Below are 15,454 nucleotides of genomic sequence, written 5' to 3'. Positions count from 1 at the left end.
CACCCCTCCAGCGCATCTGCAGAGCAGACTGATGAGAGCAGAAGCTGGCCCGGCTGAGGACCAGGCACTGTGCTCCAGCTCCACTGCGGCTGGAATGGTTTCCTCCACGGGCAAGCAGCCTGTCCTCAAAACAGCTCCAAACCAGTCTGGCCCACCTACGTGGGCCAGGCCAAACTAGGAACTGGTTGGACTTGGACTACCCTTAAACCCAGCTTCCTATCTAATTTTGGATTCTAATACGATGGCTCCTAACTAGGCTCCGGTGGTACTTAGATCCTCCCCTGCGCTCCTTTTCACCCATAAAAAAACCAACACGGGCTGGCTTTTAGCAGGAATCAAAATGAAAACAAAAACAAACAAAAAATCCCTTTAGATGGAGATATTTGAGAGAGGAAGAGGGAAGAAAGGGGGAAGAGAGGTGCCTTTTTCCCATTGCCAGGATTCCTCTGCGGCTCCTCCAGACATGCCAGCATCCACATCACAGTTCCCGGGGACTTCCTCTAAGGAGCTTCTGCAAGACGCCTCTTCCAAGAAGCCATTTCATCTCAGGCTTATGTTGCAGAGATTTTGGGTCAGCAGCCCTCCTGGTGTTTTTGAGGCACTTGTTTCCCTTCCTATTTGGCAAACCAGGCACCTTTACAGAAGGCCTAATTTTCACTCCTCAGTCCGTAGTCCAGATCCCAGCCTTTGCAATTTGTGTCCTAGAGGCTATCAAAATGTTTATGCTTTCTCACAGAGGTTTCTACTCTATACCTTCCCTCTGTCAATGCTGACAAACCCTATGCATCTCTAGGTCTATGCACCGTGCTGCAGTGATGACTCCCACTTTATGGCCAGCAGTGTCATTCCGGCCTGGGGATATGTGGAATGTATTCATAAAGCCCCCATCACTTCTCAAGCATTTATTCATATACTCTTTTATAATGCTAGCTTTTACTTCCTTTGTTTTGAAGTTTATTTTCCAAAAAAATCTTTTAACTGCACCAAAATGATCTATTTCAATCTTAGTGAAGTTTTTTGGCTGGGATTCTTCCTTCTTTGGGACATGGTTTTATTTTTGTTTTCAATGGCAGCAATACACATAACTAGTTGGCTACACTTAACAGGAATGACCTGCAGATGTTTGATCCTATTTCTGCACAGAGGGGCACAGATCATATGATCTTATGAGGTTCCTGTCAGTCCTACATGACTATGACACTACAGACCTATAGGAAATAGAAGAATTGATCTAGCAGCTCCTCTGGGGTTAATCCCACCTACCTAAGGGTAAGCAGATTCCCAGAGGTATATCAACAGCTATTAAATACAATGATGCAGATAAATCTCCATCTTTGGAAACCTCTACAGTTTGGGAATATATATGCTCTGGGCTTGCACTCTAGGGGAACTGAGTGACCACTTTCAGCAATGATGAGAAGGTGATGGATCCTGGATGGACCCTTGGTCTAAGCTGGTGGGGCTGATGTGCCTCACTCAGCTCTTTCAGTGACAATACTAACACAGCTTGCATCTTATTACAGGCTGTAACGAGCAGCTTTGTGCTTTCTTTCCTGCTGCCTCTGAAGCCTGGAAGGAGGTAAAGAGCCACAGAACTATCTCAGCACCCTCCTTCAGACATCATCCTTGCACTCCCTTCCACTCATGCTCACTACCACCCTGCTCTAGTGAGGCTGCAGCCAGTACTATTACATCGCTGACTCTGTTCATGTTTCCTCAATTCCCTCTTGTATTCTGTTCTATATCTTGTAACCACTTGCACTGTATTTAAGAGAGCAAATTCACAGACAGGGACGACCTCTCTTTTTTTATCTCCTCTTCTTTAACTGTATAGTCCTTAGCACAATGTAATTGAACTTCCAAAAGCTACTGCAATACATTAGCAGCCGCTGCCTATCGCACGGTCAGCAATGATTCCAGCAAAGGTCCGTTACCTATTCACAAATACAGGCATTACTTTGATCACTGAACCGCACTGCCTGCACTAGCCAAACCTGGGGGCTCCAGCGAAAGTCAAAACTTCACGCGAAGCCTTGGCAAGGGAACTGGCAAGGAGACTGTTCTCCAGTTCATGAAAATCTCCTTCCAATCCCACCGTCAGCTTTCAACACAACACAGAACTTAATTTCAGCACAGAATTAAATATGGGAAGCTGTGTTTCTACAGACATATATCACCTAAAAATGATGTGCCTTATACATTTGGTCTTGTACCTGTACTGCAATTCTGGTTTTTAATCAAGCTCATTGCTCAGACTAATTATACAAACTAAAACAAGGCGGACATACATTTAGCTTCTGGCTTCATAATAATCTGCTGATTCTAGACAGTGCTTGTTTAATAGAAAATGGCATAAGAAAGCATTGATGCCTATGGATCAGACAGTGATAGCCCAGTTAACCATTAAAAATAACGAGTGGAAACCATGCATGTGGCATCACGAGAGCTTGTGTAGGGACTTTTCATCTCAGCTAAATGAAAGAGGCTTTGTGGGTACCGCTCCTAATCCAAGCATACCACCTTCCACTTCTCACCACCAGAGAAATGTGATGTTAAGAGGCAGAAAGACTGACATGAGATGCCCTACCCCTCCATTTTGCTTTCAGAATTGATCAGTGTTTTAAATCCCTTGGGCTGTTTTTCTCTGCTGGTGCTTCCTTTCTCTCAGCACGGCCACTTCTCTTTCTCACAGGAGCCCAAGAAGGATTTCTCCAGCTGCCTACACTCAGCACTTCTATATTACAAGATAATATATTACAGCAAAAATTCATGGCTACCAGAGTATAAAAGGTCAAGTAGGTGGTTGGACAGACCTTCGGAAAAAATGACTGGGAAGCTTGGAGGTGACATGGCCCAGACAGGGCTGAAGACTCACCACACTGACTCCTCTCCTCCTCCACAAGCACCTTTAAAACGCCACAAACCCCGCTGTGTTAAGTGTATGATACCTCTTTTGCCAGAACTAAACTTCTTCATGCAATGAGAGCATTGCCTGGTCCAAGTAATCCCAAGCGTTTAATGCAGCTTCAACTCTCTATTCGCAAATTTGCTCGTGGAATAATTATTCACGTGGAGAGCAAAGAGGCTGCTCTGTCTGCTACCCAACAGGGCCACAGCCTGAGCTCTGAGCTGCAGGCTTCTCTTTGCTTTTGACAGAGCAAATGCTAACTAAACCTGGCGGAAAAAGCCCTCATGACTATAGCTGCCTTTCTTCAAATGCAAGGTTAAACAGTGTATGAAAACTAGGGGAGAACGCGTATCCTGTTGCCCTATTCTTGTACCTCCATCTAGGGTAGTGAATGAGGAATTAAATTCATACTGTTAGAAAAAAGGGGAGGGACTTTACAATTGGGCAAATATAAAAGCAGAAAAATTCCTAAAGGAATTGCAGAAGGCCACAAAGTCAGTGAAAAATGCTTTCTCAGTGCGTTTTTTCAGGTGGATTGGAAAAGTAGAGTCCCACTAGTAATTTAACCAAAAATAACTCCTTTTCAGCAGATACCGTAGGAGTTTGGCTGACTAGAGAAGGGAACTTCCACTATTTGATAGATCATAGTGAACCGACAGCAAACTTAAATGACCAAAATATTTTTGCACAGTGCCCCTTCAGCCTCCTTGCAAGTCAAACCAGTTCTGCATCCCACAGCATCCAGTTCCCTGTGGCTTCTGCCATCTCCCTGAGAGCCACCACAGCAACCTCCTTTCTTACCACCTCCTTGTTGTATCTGTCACAGCCACAGGAACCCACTCGAACCTCAGAAATAAAAACCGGTGCTGCAATCTGGCAGACACAGTTATAGCAAGTTCAAATGAGTGGAAACTAAAGTTAGAAAAATTCAGACTAGTAATAAGACCCACATTTCCAAAGCAAGCTTAATTTGTGTCTGTAACCAAAGGCTGTGGTGGATTTTGCTTCCCTGGAAATTTTTAAATGAAGACCAACACAGGTTTTTTTTTTTCTCAAAGGTTATCCTCAAGTTCAAATGACAGCTCATTTGGGGAAATCTTACAGCCTGGTTCAAAGCAGATAATCACGTGAGCTTCACTGTATTAATAACCTATAAATCTGTGTGTCTGTGGAAAGCTCCTTATATCAAATTATTCTTCCCTGAGCTTTATAGGCAAAGCTCCACCATTGCTAAAAACTCCTGGGACATGGAAGCATCAGCAAACACCATATGGGTGCAGGGTCAGATTCCACCGCGGCGACCCTGCACCACCCTCACACTGCTCTTGTGGATAAGAAGAACCTGTCCCGAGCTCAGGAAGGCACCTCCTGCTTTGATCCCTTCCCTCACTCTTTTTCGAGTCAGTCTGAAAGCAAATATTAAGAGATTTCCAGATTAGCGTCCCCAAATACCCTCCCTTTATGCATATGAAATAGTTCCTTCTCTCTTAATAATATCCTTTATGAGCCACGTGAAGGTGTACACCTTCATTTTATCTCAGTCATCTTCCGCTCCTTCGCTGCCTACGTTGTTTTATTTTGTACAATCACAGAAAGCCTGAACTGCTTGCATGGCTCTTACCTTCTCTTTTGGTTACCAGTATCAGCCCAGTATCACCAATACCAATGCTTTTTTAAATCTGACAGCCAAGCTGGCATGACAGCAGATCCTTTTCTGCTAAAACATCCATGAAGAGGGGAGAAGATTTGGACATCTGTAAAATGGGGCCAACAACCATTACTAAGCCACCTCAAAAAGGTTTTGTGAAGCTCTGCTAGGCTCTAACACTCCCCTCCTGACCAAATTCAGAATGGTCTTATTCTGGATGGCTAGAAATGAAAGGAAATTTCATCAAAAGTCAAGGCAGTTCCAGCTCTTTCTACCAGAAACGCTTTTTGCCTCTTGAATTGCATTTTTTAGTGTAAGATTTGCATAACTGGGTCTTTTAAACCATACAACTCCTGAAGGGTATAGGATACTTTTCTACTTATCTTGTACCAAAGTCACAGTATGGGAAGGACCAAATTCTCCCGCATTTTATGGAAACATTTAATAAATTCAGATTGTGCAATTAATCAAAGCAAATTCAGTGCAACAAAGACTCAAGGTCACAGTGACTTAAGGGCAAAATAAGTGATCCTGATCACCCTATATGTAACAAAGAGCTTCACGTATAGAGCTAGATTCCCTCTCCGTATCAGGACACACGTGGCCCTGCATCAGCCACCACCACTGGCTCCATCCTAGAGAGAAAATCAACAGTGATTCCACCAGGGGAACGGAATAATCATCATATGCCTTTGCTCAAGGATGAAACAAAGAGCTCTGTCCCACAGCCTTCCTATTAGGACCTTATTGACTTTACTGGGAGCACACATCTAGGTAATGGCTCAGGATCTGGCCCTTTGAAAATCTGGAATCCAGCGCCTGGTTGCCCCATTAACAATTAGCATTCTGTTTACAAAACCCAGCAGAGTCAGTAAGAATAATCATTACAAAACATGCTCAGACTGTGATTCCGGTTTAAGTTAATATAATTTTAATGAGTTCTTCAGAAAAGGCCTGGCACTTATGGAAAATTTCCTTAATTAATATCAGACCCTAAATTAGTAATAAAAAAAAGCCCTGAATATCATTTGGTCTCAAGCTGGAACTAAAGTATGTTTTGGCATCATTACTAACTGTTAGCAGCAAGTTCTGGAAACAGATGCAAATCTTGATATGTGTCCTAAATATAAAACACATTGCAAAAAAAAGCTCAGATAAAAATATATCTATACATCCACATATATTTGAGTGTGCTATTTCCTGCCTGTATCAGCAACAAATTTATTCCGTTTAAAAACATTCCACTTGTTTCTTTTCAGTATTTTTTAAATCCCTTATTTCAGGAATAAAACTCTTTCCCTCTGCCTTCATTTTTCCTGTTTATTTCCTCTCTCAACAGCCGTTTTAAGTAAATGAAAAGGCCTTAAAGACACGCATTATAATATTCAAGCATCTGAAAATCAGCCTGCTTGTTTTACCACCTAAATATGGGTATAGGTGCCTAATTTGAGGCCACCCACGCTAGAAAAATTTGGCCTTCATCCTTGAGGTAGGGATCATGCAACGCATCTTCTGGACAATTACTCCAATGAGAGATTCTACCCAGCAGAGAAGCTGCTACTGAAACCCCACAGATGAGTGCCAAGGTGCTGAGATTCCCAGGTGGCACAAAGTGGGCAGAAGACTAAAAATGGAAAACCTGCGGTAAACAAAATAAATAGAACCACTGAAAAATAATGAAAAAAAACTTCCAAAAAACCAAGTTACAAGTTTAGGGAAGGTAGCAAAATGAGCGGGTTGTTTCTGAAGACCCAAGCTCCCCCAAGTTCTTTACTTTGCCTTAACTCAGTGTCACCTCGCAGGGAAAGCGTTGAAAATTAGCTAGAAGAAATGGAGACAGAGACAACCTTGAGCCTTTCAGCTTCCATTTAAAAAAACCCAGAAGACAGAGTGAAAATTGTTATAGTCACCAAGAAAAACATCACAGTGTAGCAAGCACACCAGAAACAGAGCTGGCTTCTTGGATTTGCCAAGAGCCTGAGACAATATTGCTGAAGCTTGAACTGCTCATTCATTTCATGAGCTGCTAACACGAAGGCTGTTGCTGGCAATAGCCACTGTATTAACCATTTCTCTGCTTCCCAGAGCACGTAAAGAGAAAAAGAATTGCATTTTGGAGACAGCACTAATGCCTTCTCTTATTAAGGATCCCATCCTAACATGTGCTTACTACCCACAACATTTAATGAAGTTAGCAGGAATTCAGGGATGCAAGAACAGCTACTTCACATGACCACAGTTTTTACTTAGTGGCTGTAAAGATTTCTCAGCTCCTTGGAAGAAGATAAACTTTTCTTTCTTAAAATTAGTATTTTTCAAAGACAAAATCGCCTCCCCAAAGGGAAAATCCTTATTATAAAGATCATGCATGTACATGACATTAGGCAAAACCCAAGGTAATTCACATTCAGGGTTAGAAACCCAAGATGAGAACCAGTACAGGACCTCAAGAGAAAAACAGCTCACTGCTGTGAGCCACTTTCTCATTAATATACAAACACTAAATTCAGAGGTTCAGCTGGAGCTGCTTCCATTATATGTGGTTTTTTATTTTAAGATTTTTAGGCTTACAAGAATGAAAATTAAATTGTGTAAAGGAACAGTATTGACACTGATTAGGGCATGTCTGGCATTTGAAAGGTTGCATTTATACTTGCCAGTACTCAGTGAGCTGGGAGAATGTGAAGGTTTCTTAAATTCAGTATCTGATGCAAGTCCAGGATAGTTCAAAACGATGCAGTGATATCTACAGAGTGAGATGAATTAATGGAAAAGTTTGGATACATTAGAACTAGCAAACAGTCCGGGGTCAGGGCTCATTCTCTGGCTCTAAATCCTGCCAGGATGGTCTGGCCACAGCTGTAATATTAAATCCTTTTAGCCTCCACAACAGGGCAGCTGCCTTCGAGCTGCCCACAGGAACAGGTTCGGGACTTTGCTTATTTCCAAACCATGGCTGGGACCTGTTTGTGACCATGCTGGCCAATCCCGCTCAAAACCAACCTCATTGACAATTTAACAGTACTGGTATTTAACAGCTGAAGCCCTACCAGACCACTGTGTAATTTATTGGTAAAGATACTACTTTCTGGCCATTTTAGTTCAGAGAGATGGGTCTGCAAACTTATTTTGTTTAGAGGCTGAACCCAGCGTGTCCCTCATCTATCTCAGCATGTCCCTATTCAATGACACAGTAAATATAAAGACATCAAAATCCACCCTGCACGCCGTGGGGACTCTAGTGAGTGGGATGGGAGAGTCTGGGGCATGGTGGTACGAGGCCAGCATCCCCAACTGACAACCATCTGCAAAGAGTGCAAGCCGGAGTCTGGAAAAGGCAGGTTTGGTGATTTGTTCTGCTATTTAGGTTCAGTTTTAATTTTTTTCTTTGTCATATAGGCATTTGTCAAAAACAGTTGCGTAGGACAGGCTCTTCCACAGCCAGCACTGAACATGTTCATGTTACACTTGCAGGGCAGGTCCTCCAGCATCTTAAGACCTTGGCTCCGCAAAGCTCTCTCAAAGGTGAAGCAAAAAGCAAGAGACTAGCTTTTAGGCAGAAGGGTGAGGAGGTCGAGAAAAAGTGTAGAGAAAGAAGTCTCCCCGCCTCCCTTCTCAAGTGTTCTCAACAAGATTAAATTCAAGCTCAAACTCTGCAATCACAGAGCACGTAGAGGTCAGAGTGAGGCAGACCATGGCAGGGTTAAAGCAGGACTGAAATGTAACAAGGCTGTGATATGGATATGTTTATGGGACAGTTAAATCATCTCTTAAATCACCTCACCCAAGGCAGACTATCAGATCAGACCTGTCTGTACCTGAACTACTCATCTAGGCTCGCTTTAGAGCCCGTGGAGACAAACAGGCTCTTCCAAGGCACTACCAGGGACCAGTACAGCTCATCTGCAGACTGGTCAACTCCTGCAAATGCCAGTTTGTCCCCATTGACTCAAAAGGGAGCAGAGGGTGACTGTCTCAGATATAGATGTCTACCCTGAGGACGTCTATACCTGTACCTCCTTCACCTGCTGCAGAGCAGCCCTCTTGTGACTGCAGGAACAACCCAACCTGCACTCCCTGCTCTGAACCTTGCATACACTGAGGACTTGCTGGATCAGTCCCAAAGCTTTATGTAAAACGGCTGTGATGTGTATTTATATGAATCATATACATTAATTACATAATAGACAGTCATGCTCTCCATCCCACATGCACTTTGGTTATGCATAGGACACAAAGACACTATGAATCATGCAATAAGACTACATCCCTCAGGCAAACTCTCTCTAAAATGACCATGTTCATATATTCCCATGGTTTCCACTACAATATTATTTAATTAAGAATATTAATCTGCTAGGGCACCAACTTTCACCGTCTTCTGGGGAAGTCTGAGCAGACAGATATTTTAATAAAATATGGGGAATCCTGATCTTTTTATGACTGAGTTGGTGCAATAACGTAAGTGAATTGTGTGGCCTCATGAGCTTATTTTTTATTTATTCTTGATATGAACATGAGACTTATGCACCAGAGAGATCATTGGTTCAAAAGTTGCATGAGTGATGCCAGATAATCTTTTTTTTTGCTTTGCTTTTCAGCTATTGCTGCGAAATACTGCCAAAATATGTGCGACATCATTAATTAGTTGTACAACACTGCAAATATAGCACCGATTCCTATTTGGAGAATGAAACATGAATACTCGGACAGCCGTGGGCACTCATTTGCACGTGCCTGCAGCATGCACGCAAACATTTCAGTTGTGCAAAGAAACCAGTCTTAGACACTGACACGACCAGTTCAGCCACATTACACCAGCCTGCCCGAATAACTCCTCAGGGTTGCAGCCTGCTGTCCTCTTCCCCTCTCCCGCTGCCCTTTTCCCCTCTCCCATGGGACAGAGAACTGCATGAACTGCTGTGGCAGACCCCTGTCACCTCCTGTTCTACAGCTCCAAACCTCTTCTGATGTTTAGCCTAATCTGGGATTGAAACACAGGCGTCCTCATCACCAAGAGATGTACCCATACCAGGATGAGGAGGAACACCACCGTTTTGGCCATGGGACAGAGGTGTTTCTGGTCATGGGAGTACCATCAAAAATAGCTCTTGAGGGCTGCCACTGATAATACACCAGGAACCACTCTTTTGAAGGATGCACTGCTTTATTAGATAGTATATTTTCAATGTCTGGGCGAGCACAATTTAAGTAGTTGTCTAGGCAGAGCCATGGAGCCCTGTGGAAAGGCTGGGTGATGTGAAATTGTGGCAGGTAGAAAGTCCTCTGCCTGTAGCTGTGACATCCAAGGCCTAAGGGGCAAGTTTTACCCATTTTTCCTCCTGCATGATGTTAAGTAACAGGCAGTAAATATGGCATTCATTAAAATTGCCTTGTATACTTTTAACAGCCCTGATAATCAAGATTTCTGCCACTGTATCAGAAAGCAAAGTTTGTTTTTATTCAAGGCCTTGTAAAACCCTATTTTCTCCCTCATGCACTGGAGATGCCTGAAATTTTCTAAAGTTTTTAGCGTTTTTTACCACTAATTTTTTTCCCCAATCAAAGCTCTGTTCTCCTCTGAAAGATGTATCAAGTGAGTGGAGATTCGCTATTCTCTGTGTGCAAGGCATAAACCAGTTGCTCTAAGGGGCAGCTTTAAACTTGCATTTCCCCCTCTACTTTATACACAAAAAGGGTTGGATCCTGCCCTCCCTCCCTGTGGCACTGCCAGGTAGAAACCCTTGAGAAGAACTGCAGGGTTTGCACCTGGGGCTCCAACACACCTCCTTGAAGGCTGAGCATCAGAGCTCATCCACCAGCCAGGAACACCGCTCTGCATTTCTGAAAACCAGCAAACACTGCAGACAACCTCTGGCATTTGTGGAAGATCAAAGTCCCCTTTTTCAACCTTGAATCTAACTGGAAGCAAGATCCCCATGCATGAAAAAGGTAAGAGCATTGCAGAGGTGTCGGTTGAGCCCCCAAAAAGATGAGGGCAAGAAGCGTGAAGGCGACCAACTATAGAGTACAGCACAAAAGTTCAATCCGCAGCCACATAATGTACATAGCCAGGTCTTCTAGTCATTCTGCCTGTGCCCACATGCCAGGCACTCACGTCTGAATACACACAGACAAGCAAGGGCTGCAGGGCAAGTGTGAGGCTGTACAGCTGCCGTGGTCCCAGCCGGCCTCTCCTGGAGGTATTGCTGGGGGCACAATTGCAAAAATAACCCATTTGACAACACAGACCATCAGGAGGCTCTGACTCAAAGGGAACCTGTTTCGGGCCAAACAAAGCATTTCCTCAGCAGCAAGCCGATCGAGTTTTTTGAACCAAGTCAGCGCGTTGCACAGGGAGCCCGCAGGAACCTGCTCCACCACCCTCCAGCCCTCGGCCCACATGGAGATGTTTGGCATCTCTGAGAAGGCAGAGCGCACTAGGACTGCAGAGGTTTTTGCAGCTGTTTGTTAGAGAAACAAAGCTTCCCTCCTCCAAGATGAAAGAAATCAAGGAGTCTACGCTAATCAAATCCTACACGCCTGCTGGCTGAAGTTCAGCTTGTCAGTGATGCAGCTCAGTGGAGTGATCAACATTTCTAGCGCTGTGAGCTTGGTGGAAGGAGAAAACACGACGGCAAGAAATTCACCTGGCTGCGAGTCAAACAGGTGTATGGCAGCAGCATCCAAGATTATAATAATATCTTGCAAACATGCAAAAATAGATGTAATAAGACTGATTCTTTGGTTTTCATTAATGAATCATAAAGGCTTTCTTTACATTACACATGCTTTTTTGGCATACACTGCTAATATTTCCACACTTGCAAGGTTGGAGTTTTAATACTGAGCCTCCCTCCCCTGAGGTTTCTCATTTTTGGCAAGATATACAAGGTGACTGTGTGCCATGACAGGCTCTATCTGACTTTGGGGCAATCAGATTACTTCACACAGATGGTTTTATCACTGAGACCATTAGAGATTAATTGCACGGTATGTAAACGTACATTTGTTTGATAAAAAAAAAGTCTCAGTTCCTCACTGCTGTCTTGTCTATGTTCCTAAATGTATTTCCTCTCTCCTGCATCATTCCAAAGCACAATTTGTCCAATCTTTACCCTAAAGTGACTCAGCTAGTTTCTGATAGGCATCTTAAGTACACATTAACTAAGGAAATAGGCTTTTTTGAGCTACTGGATTGAAATGTGGGAGAATGAACCTTACCCTTAACTACTGGAGAAATACAGGCATCTATCTGTCAGGATGCCTAACATCACACACACCACAAAAGTAAAGCACCAAAAAATATAGAATATCACAATTACTTTAAAACACGCAAGTAAACATCCTCTCGTAAGGGGTAAAAAAAAAGAGAATTTGTTCACAGAATCAAGTTCACAATTTTAAAATAGTCTGATCTGAAATAAACCTAGAGACATTCAAATGCTATATGCTCAGAGCAACACAGCAGCTCTTCCACTTTGAAAAAGAAGGGACTTTGACACCCGCCCGCCATGCAGTAACCCTGTTATCACTGACGAAGCTTTGCTCTTCTTAAGGTTTGTCTGAGGCCAGGCAGGCAGCCTCTGCCAGTCCTGTTCCTATCTGCATAATTGTTTTAGGCAAAACACAGTCTTTACCTGAGAGGCGTCTGGGCACATCAGTAATGGCTGGAAGTCCTGTGCCTCGAGTGGAGGACAGGGGAGTTGTGGAGTGAATGGACGGTGAAGTCATCTGGCTCAAGTAGGATGGGTAAGACTGATCATAGGACCATGGCGGGGATGACTGCGCCTGCCTGGGGTCTAGGAAAAAACAAGCAAACAAAAAGAAAATTATTAAGAAAGGAAGAAAAATTTTAGGATGTCTACAGCCTAACTGAAAGAGGTGGGATTACTGAACATACACACATCAGTGCTATAAGGAATGAGAATATAATGAAACACAACCTGCTCCTCTAGGACTCAACCCCTTCAAGCCTCACTCTGTGCTTTTCCCTCCCCATAACAATTTTTTGGGGGAAATGAATGGAGCAATGAGCAGAGTTTTAAAAGATCTAGCAGCTGTGCTGCAGATTCCTGGAGTCTCTTGTTCAGGTCTAACAGGGTGTTATAACAAGACTCGTCAGTCCTTGAAGATTCAGACAGATAAGCAGACAGCAAGTGCTAGACCCAGATCTGAGCTTAGGAAGTGGACTTCAGAGGTGGGGAGACTCTACAGTCAACGCTTGGCACGTCTGTCAAGTTGTTACACAGTTCAAACATTATACAGTAGTGTTTTCATTGCTGAAAATACTATCCAAGAAGGAAAATGTCATTAATCTTATCAGCATCCGTCCAAAAATTGGACGGATCAGCATCCGTCACATTTGGATGCTGGCCCAACTACCTACAGTCACCTCAGTTACAACAATATGAAACCAAATGGTTTGGGATAACTATCAGAAGCTAAGGATGCCTTTTAATGTACTTGCTACAGCTCACTATGGAGGAAATTACTTTAAGGATAAATACAGCTTATTTTTTGCTGAAGCACTGGTGGATTGCACCAAGTGAGAGAGAGGGAGACCTAGTTTTACTTACTGGTGTTTGGATTTATAAACTGTTTGCTCTCAGTTAATATCTGGTGATAAAGATACCACTGAATATTTCATAAATAATTATTTTTATTTCTTTACATGGATAAAAACAAAGCACTTTAGACCCCGAAGTTTGTTTTGGGCATTGCACAATAAACAGAAAACTATCTCTGACCTGGCTCATAGAAACTGTAGCACATCCCTCCAAATCCTCCCCAATATTTTCAGTGAAGCACATCAGGTCCACTCAGTTTGGAGGACCTGCTATATTAGAGCACTGCACTAAAGCCCGACTTTGTAGACAGCAATGTGATAGCCACATGGCATAAGCAAAGGCACTTTTTCAGGAAATTCATCTTCTTTTTTTCTTTTTTTAAGTCCTTTCCCTTCTCTGCCACACAGCAAAACCTTGTAGTTTCTGTTATTCCTTGTTTATTTTTTCTGTTCAGACATGATTTGTTTGAAGAGATGTCTGGAAAGCAGATACTTCCTTGAAGCAAACTAACTATATAGATATATAAACCCCCCCCCAACTTTCCAATTTAATTTTAGAAGGATTTTCCTGGAGTTTGCCATTTATACTAGAGCTGAGTAATATAAATGGTTAACATAAACTCGTCAGAAATCCAAAAGACACTTGATCATTAAATGTAATGAACGTCTTTGTTTTAACAGTTTCAAGGCTAAGGTTGTATAGATTGGCACAGGTTCAAATATGACTGACTGCTCGTTGTTATATCTGATATCGACATATTTCTCTGCCTCATTCCACTACTATAATTCACCATGCAGTCAATGGTAAATGATCTTCAACTGGGAACGGAAAGCCTAGGCTTGCTGGGAAAACAATCTTAAAATTAATGATGTGTCAGGAGCACAATCTCAAATACAAGCTCCTTCAAACTCCAAGAGCTTTTCAATCTCTGCTTTCGAATCCAAAACAGAGTCCCTTAAAGTTTGGGGTTTAGGTCAGCTCCAATGCTGGAAGGAAATTATACAGCAGGTAAAGGCTAAAAAAAAAAAAAAAGTACGGCAAAGGATGTTTTTACAGGACTTTGGTCTAAGATGGTGAAAACCTCAGGAAAAGAGCTGCCTTCTGGAGGTTCATGCACTTCTGGTAGTGCAATCCTCATGGAATGAGAAGATCTTGAGCATCTCTGGCACCCTCATCACTTTGAACACCCACGCTAGACTTGATTTTACACCTAACATCCTTAATCCAACAACTGTGAATGCCTGGGTGGACACAATAAGGATGAATGGCAAAAAGTGGTCTTTCAAGGGCTCATGTGGTCTTTCAAAACAGTATCTCATACTGCTCTGTCAGAGGCAGAATATGGGGCTGGATGGACCATCAATTGACCCAAAACCGTATGATGTATTCTTAAAACATCTAGCTTAAATTTATACATAGCTTCTATAGCTCATTCCAACCTCAAAGCCACAATACCACATTTCTTATATATATATATATATATATATATATATATATATATATATTGATTTCAGCTCTCCATGAATGCAATACTGTGAGATTTTAAACTGTGAAGTATTTTAGAGAAAGAAAGAGAAAAAAGGGGATGGAGTATTAGTGAAGACATTGTGCTGGGACTTAACTGCTTCTGGCCCTGAAGTGGATTTCTGATAACTCACCCAACGTCAGTTTGATGCAATTTCTACCTAAATTTAAGGGCAGCAATGATATATTTCATATTTAGTTGGTCATTTCTTTAAGGTGGAGGCACTCTCTGAGTACCTCACTCCCAAAATGGGGTGCTTATCTTGGCTGGAAGCCTATAACCCAGATACTCAGGTGCAAACTTCAGCTCCTCTGAAACTAGAATTCAAGCAGCTTAGCTCCAGGGAAATGAGATCATGTCTTCCTAGGGAATAGGAAATAATAAAGAGGAAAATCATCAACCAAGTCGAACATCAGATGATAAATCAGAGCTCAGTGACATGGTTGGACTGGATGATCTTCAAGGTCTTTTCCAACCTAGACGATTCTGTGATTCTGTGACATCAGGAGGTCACAATACCCCAGGCTGGAGGGTTATTGATTCCTCCACACCGAGGCATGGCTGAGGTCATGGTCCAGGCAGGGTGGGGAATTTTGCCATGGGGCTGACTGGCTTCAGGAGTTATCTTTAGCCCATTAGGAAACCAGAAAGTGAAGATACAAGTTTCACCAAATCCTAGAGTAAATGCCCTAAAATCAGCCTCTGCTGACTGACAGCCGCCAAGGTTTGCATGGACATGAGAAGAGAGAGCAGCAAAATGTCCTCATCTTGCCAAGTCAAAGGTCATCTGCTGGCCCACAGGA

General features: G+C 42.8%; 1 protein-coding gene across 6 annotated transcripts in view; it reads right to left on the bottom strand.

The window, feature by feature from the left end:
* Positions 1–15,454, bottom strand: part of RUNX2 (RUNX family transcription factor 2) — a 222,619-nt gene that overhangs the window by 83,792 nt on the left and 123,373 nt on the right. For 3 of the 6 annotated variants that reach the window (XM_074895496.1, XM_074895495.1, XM_074895497.1), the window contains one exon: positions 12,197–12,358. The exons of the other annotated variants lie outside the window; for them this stretch is intronic. In XM_074895496.1, coding sequence (XP_074751597.1) covers positions 12,197–12,358 — 162 coding nt within the window. The remainder of the gene's footprint in view (positions 1–12,196; positions 12,359–15,454) is intronic. 6 annotated transcript variants of the gene reach the window in all.

The sequence above is a fragment of the Athene noctua genome, chromosome 1 (genome assembly GCF_965140245.1).
Source record: "Athene noctua chromosome 1, bAthNoc1.hap1.1, whole genome shotgun sequence".
Classification (NCBI taxonomy): Eukaryota; Metazoa; Chordata; class Aves; order Strigiformes; family Strigidae; genus Athene; species Athene noctua.
This window is presented reverse-complemented; position numbering and strand designations above follow the sequence as displayed.